The 5,806-nt window shown below is 64.0% G+C and overlaps 1 protein-coding gene across 1 annotated transcript; it reads right to left on the bottom strand.

Annotated features, from left to right (window-relative positions):
- Positions 1 to 740: 740 nt before the first annotated feature.
- RILP (Rab interacting lysosomal protein) lies at positions 741 to 5,532 on the bottom strand. Its single transcript, XM_009287597.1, has 7 exons — positions 5,310 to 5,532; positions 4,764 to 4,885; positions 4,372 to 4,563; positions 3,733 to 3,902; positions 3,462 to 3,584; positions 2,091 to 2,174; positions 741 to 1,709 (listed from the first exon to the last, which is right to left on the bottom strand). Exons 1-7 carry the CDS (start codon positions 5,530 to 5,532, stop codon positions 1,553 to 1,555), a joined length of 1,071 nt encoding a protein of 356 aa, XP_009285872.1. The 3' UTR covers positions 741 to 1,552.
- Between the last annotated feature and the right edge of the window lie 274 nt (positions 5,533 to 5,806).

Below are 5,806 nucleotides of genomic sequence, written 5' to 3'. Positions count from 1 at the left end.
GGACCCGGAGGTGGGGGGGGTGGCGGGGAGGGGGGAAGCAGGGAATGCCGCTGCACGGGCTATTTTTGGCCCTTGCTGCCACCCCGGTAGCAGAAACGGGTGGTCAGAGGCTCAGCTCGGTCACGCAGGGGTTGGCACCCACCTGAACATCTCACCCGCAGTCATCCCGCTCTCCCTGTGCCATCCTCCATCGCCCCCAAAGCTGTTTTAGCCGACATCCCCCCAACCCACGTGAGACGTCCGCTGCCTCCCCCTGCCCTGACCCCTGTGATCTGCCCCAAGGCGCTGCCGACCCCTGACAGAGGCCGAGAAGTGGGGTCCCCACATCCCCACCGGGGACACAGTGTGCCCCAGGCTGGCCTTTGAACCGCTGCTGGCCGCCATCCCACCTCGCCATCTCCCCAGGAGCTTTGTGTCAGCAGATGCACAGGAAACACCTTTTTCCTACCCAAGGCCGGCTCGGCCAGGGCGGGGGGGGGGGCCCGGCTGGAAGCACGCTGCTCCCCCCACCACGTGGGACTTAACTCCTCCGCGCCTGGCGCTGCAGCCCCTGTAGCCCTGCTCCCCATCATAGCTGACCCCCGAAAGGGGCTCCGGGGTCTGGCACAGCACAGCCGGCCACAGCCCTTCGCGTTGGCGCATGAAAAGCGACGGCTACGCTGGAGCACTGTGACCGAAGCCTGGCAGCATCACCCAGCCCTTCCCAAGCAAGGACAGAGGGGAGGCTGCAGCGGGTACCTCGGAGGAGAAACAAGAGACATTTATTTCCAACTCCAGTTCTAGAGCTAGAAAGTACCTGACCTGAGGGGACCGACTCGCCCCTGCGAACATGAGGATTGTTCCAATCCTCCAGTTCCCAGTAGTAGCATGAAGAGGTCCCAGTACAAAACCGATTCACCCCACACCTGAAAAGTGCAGGAGTGGCACTCGCGGTGCTGATCCTGACTGCTCCCAGACACAGGAGCACCCGGACACCTGGTGCAGCGTGCTCAGCCCCTCCCAGCCACGCGGTGACCCTGGGACAGCACCCAGCCGGCTGGCCCGGGCACCCCAACTTGACCTTCACATTGCAGGGATGGGGGAGAGGTATGAGTGGAAAGGGGTGAAGCAAAATACCCCCGCAGGGCAGGATCTGGTGACAGGATCCTGGTCTGCGAGCAGAAGTGTTTGGTGGAAAGAGCCACCAGCGGACGGGAAGAGCCCTTTGGGGTGCAGCAGCGGGAAGCGGGTGCAGACCCCCACCACGCTGAGCAGCATGGGGAGGTGGGGAGCGGGGGCACAGCTGTGCAGGACCCCTGCAGTTAAACCATGGGCGCAACGAAAGGGTGGCCGATGGGCAGAAATGCCCAGAGGTGCCGAGCCGTCCCGTGCCAGGCGGGCACCCCATGGCTGAGCGTCCTGGTGGGTTTGCAGGAAGGCTGCCCACGCTGCAACTTTGCCATCACCACAGCATGGGGAAGCGGCCGGAGCTGCCGTGCCACGCTCAAAAATGCCAGAAGAGGAGCTGGGAAGTGCTGCTGCCAGGCCAGATCTGGCTCCCGTTCAGGTGGGGTCAGAGGGGCGGTGTGGCTCTGTCGGGGGAGCCGGCTGCCGGCTTGCTCTCTCCCTCCGGCTCCAGCTGCGTGTCCAGCGAGTCGATGATTTCCCAGGCTCCAGAGCAGCTGGATGCGGGGGGGTCTTTGCTGCTGCCCTGATACCACAGCCCAAAACTGCAGAGAGAGCAGATAACGGCCGTGGGGGAGAAGAGCCTTCCCAGGGAAGCGGCCAGATCCCAACCTCCCTCTGCGTTTGGTGGCAGCAGCGGGACGCAGCCTGGCTGCGAGCCCCTGGGAGCGTGGAGCACCCCTGAGGTGGCAGCCAGGCCTGCCCTTGCCTGCCTGCAAGGCAGATCCCCCCTGAACAAAGTGACCCCCCTCCGCAGCAGCATCCCCGCCAGCCCCACGCTGGGCAGCCCAGCTCCGTCCCCGTCATACCCTGCAGGGCAGGCACCAAGCTCAGCCGGCACCAGGTCCACAGCTGAGCCCCAAACCTCCTCTCTGCCAGCAGAGTCACCCGTCCCCAGCAGCACCGGAGGATGGGAGCGAACTTACAAGCTCCTAATTTTGGATTCGGGAGGCTGAGCATCCACGCAGTCTGCACCGCGAGCTGGGAGCCAGGAGCCCTCGTCTTCATCGCTGCAGCACAAAGGAGTGGGGGAAAAAACCTGTGCTGAGTCACAGGCTCGCCACGAGCGAGTGCCAGAGCCACCCTGGGGCCCCCTCCCCAGCCGAACAGCCTCCCTGCAGAGCCACACGTGCGGAGGCGGCCGCAGAGCCAGGGGCACACGGACCGGAGCTGCTGTCCCCAAGAATCACCTCCAGGCTGTGGCCTGCCACAAAGCCACAGCCAGCTGTAGCCATGCTCGTGTCCCAGACACAGCCACGTTTCATGGCAAGCCCAGCCCCGGCTCAGTGATCTCAAGCCACAGGGCTCGTCAGACACCGGCTCCAAACCCCCAGCGCATGGTCAGCAGACGGTGTGTGCCCGGTTGCCACAGAAGTAAAAGTCTTTAGGCATCTCACCCCACACAGCAAGTGCACGCTTCTCCAGGGGAACAGCCGGACAACTGGCACCACCACCCGTGGCTTGGGGCCGAGGCGGGTGAGAGCCAGGCCTTGCAGGGGAGCAGGGGGGCATATGAGAGGTGACCACAGGGCAGCATTCATACGGCAGCGACTATCCTCGCCAGGCAGGGAGGCAAGCAGGCAGGACCCAACACCCCCAGCCTCCCCGCTGCCAGCAGAGACCCCGACGCAAGCAAGCAGCAGATTTCAGTAGCACAGAAGAGCTCAGCACCCTTCAGACCTTTATTAAAGCCCCTTAAAGCCAGTGAGATCCAGCTACCCCCACGCCATACAGCAGCTTTAGCGCAGGCTTCGCCCCCCGCCGCTGGCAGACACGCAGAGCCAGGGCTGGTGCCCGGCAGGGTCCTCCCCTCCCCATCGTGAGAAGTCTGTTGGAGCCAACGCTGCCCATGAACGTCTTGCAGAGCCTCCGGGGAACATCTCTACTGTCATCTTCAAAGGCTCTCCGCTGGACAGCCTCCAACTGTACAGCGCAGGGACCAGCCTGCCTTGTCCAGTGGTCCCAGTGCCACCGCCTCGCCTCCCTTTTGCCACATCCACGCAGGGACGAGTGGCATTTGGCCAGGCCACGTGTGACTGATGACAGGGACACACGAGTGGCAGCAGAGAAGAGCCCAGCCCCTGCGGCACTCCCAGGGCTAAGTCAGAGCAAGACATCCACTGCAGACAATAAACCTTTGATCTCTGGAAGGAGGCAGGGAGGAGGCAGCTCTTGGCCTGGGGGAGTTTCCCTTCCAGGGCATCGCATCACACCACCCGGAAACACCGGAGCCTGACAGCCAGCATCCACCCTGCACGGGAGGCTCCCTGTTCTCCCTCCCGGTGAGCAGGACTCACCTGCTCGCCGACTCCTCCACCGTTCCCAGCATTTTGGCTCTGATTTTTTTTCTCTGTCTTTTGATAGTCGACTTCATCGCATCCAAGAAGAAGCTGGGAACTCTCTCTTCGTTCAGCAGCTCCCTGGCAAAAAGCAGCCAGCAGGTTAACCGAGAGCCTGGCAAAGAAATCCGCCCCGACTGCGCCAGGAGCAGCCTCTGATGGGCCACGGGTGGCTGCAGGGACAGGAGGGACCCAGCTTGCTGCCCCACGCCGTTGCGGCAGGACTCACCGCTGGTAATAGGCCAGCTCCTCCTGCACCAAGAACAGGTTGGTCTTGAGCTCGTTCCGCTCTTGCAGGATCTGCTGCAGCTCTTCCTTGGAGAAGCAGCAGTGAGCAGGGCTCCTGCCCGCATCCGCGTCCTGGTGCTGCGGCTCCTCCGCGGGTGATGGCGCTCCTTCCTGCAGGGACAGAAAGAGACTCAGCAGGCAAGCGGAGACCCCGAAGCTCCCACCCAAAGGCTGGGTGCCACGTGCAGGCAGAGATGGAAAAGTGTCAGGAATGAGTTTGCTAGTCTGGAGCTGCTGCAGCCCCTCCACGGACCACGATGGCTCCCCAGCTCAGGCAGCACCCTCTGCCCATCGCCACACGTGGCAAACCCTCCTCATCCTCTGAGACCCACCTGGCTTTTCCTCCCATCGCCTCACCTCGCTCGCTCCTGCCTCCACCCCTACCAATTTTTATGGACAAAGTGTTACCGGCATCGCAGACACTGCACTGTTCAATTTTCAGCAGTGGGGCTTACTCAAGCAGCCGCATCCTGCTGGCAGCCGGCGGGTCCGGGCGTGCCGGGAGCCCCGCACAGGACCGGGAAGGTCAGGTCGGCATTAGCGATGCCCTGCAGGAGCGGGGCCATGGGCTCAGACTCACCAGGCTGGGCTTTGGCTGCTGGATCTCAGCGGCGGTCCTGCTCCTCCTGCTCATTTCCCTCTGGGTTTGCAGCATCGTGGCTTCCAGGTCCGACTTCTTCTCCAGCGCGCTCTTGAGCTGAGCCTGCACCACGGCCACCTTGTGACGCAGGTCCTCGTTCATGGCCATGAAGCGATGCAGTTGCTCCTGAAGCTGGAGGGCCCGGGGCAGCCGAGAGTGAGGCACAGCAGCAGCTCTGGGCCCCCCACCCAGGGACTTCAGCACATGCAGAGTCACGGGAAAGGCATCTGCCCCAGCAGGCTCACCAGCAGCGACAGCCCCAGGGCGAGGTGACATGAAAGCAGGTCCCCAGGCCCTTCACACACCACACCCAGGAGCTCCCACACGCTCACCGCCTCCGTGTCTCGGCTCTTGCAGACGATCTCGTGGGCCTGGGCACGAAGCTCATCCCTCTGCTTGTCCACCACCTCCTTCAGCCGCAGCATCACCTCCCGCTCCTTTCGCGCCGTGCTATCTGAGCCCGGACACGGGGGGACAGGTGTGAGTGGCCCCTGGGACCCGAGGACTCCCCTGACCCCACAACACTATGGGGTTTCTTGATGCTTCTGCAGAGCATCGTTCTACCATTGCTCCAAGGTGGGAACAGTGGAAAGAGGGGAGCTGAGAGCTTTAGGCTGTGCCTGATGCATCTTTGTGCTCACAACACCAGCCCACACCCTGTGTCTGCTCCCACCACCCTCCTGGGGGCTTGGGGGGGTTACTCTGGGGGTTTGGGGTCCTTGTGGCTTGCAGGACAAGATAACGCTCGTACTCCCCGGTAGGACAGGTCTCCAGGGCTGGGTAGCACGGAGAGCAGGTTCAGACCTGCACCCAGCCTGCCGTCCCCTGCAGGGACATCCCGTAGCATCAGGGGACCCCAAACCCATCGGGACACCCACCTTCCTGGGACTGGCTCTCCGCAAGCTGCCCCAGGAGCTGCCGGTTCTGCTCCTCCAGGCGGGCCAGGCGGCCGTGCAGGGCTCGCTCCCGGCGCTCGGCCTCCCACAGCCTCTGCTCCGGGTCCTGGGGGATGGGTACAGCTGGGTCAGAGCCGTCCCAGGGGATGGGGACGGCCGGGTCAGAGCCACGCCAGGGGAACAGGGACAGCCAGGTCAGAGCCATCCCAGGGGACAGGGACAGCCGGGTCAGAGCCAGCCTCAGAGAATGGGGACAGCCGGGTCAGAGCCACCCCGGGGGGACAGTGACAGCCGGGTCAGAGCCGTCCCAGGGGACGGGGACAGCCAGGTCAGAGCCACCCTCAGGGAATCGGGACAGCTGGGTCAGAGCCAGGTCAGAGCCGTCCCAGGGGACGGGGACGGCCGGGTCAGAGCCACCCTCGGGGAATTGGGACAGCTGGGTCAGAGCCGTCCCAGGGGATGGGGACAGCCAGGTGAGA

The sequence above is a fragment of the Aptenodytes forsteri genome, unplaced genomic scaffold (assembly GCF_000699145.1).
Source record: "Aptenodytes forsteri isolate BGI_AS27 unplaced genomic scaffold, ASM69914v1 Scaffold188, whole genome shotgun sequence".
In the NCBI taxonomy this organism is placed as follows: Eukaryota; Metazoa; Chordata; class Aves; order Sphenisciformes; family Spheniscidae; genus Aptenodytes; species Aptenodytes forsteri.
Note: the sequence above shows the minus strand (reverse complement) of the source record. Positions and strands in the feature narration are given on the sequence as shown.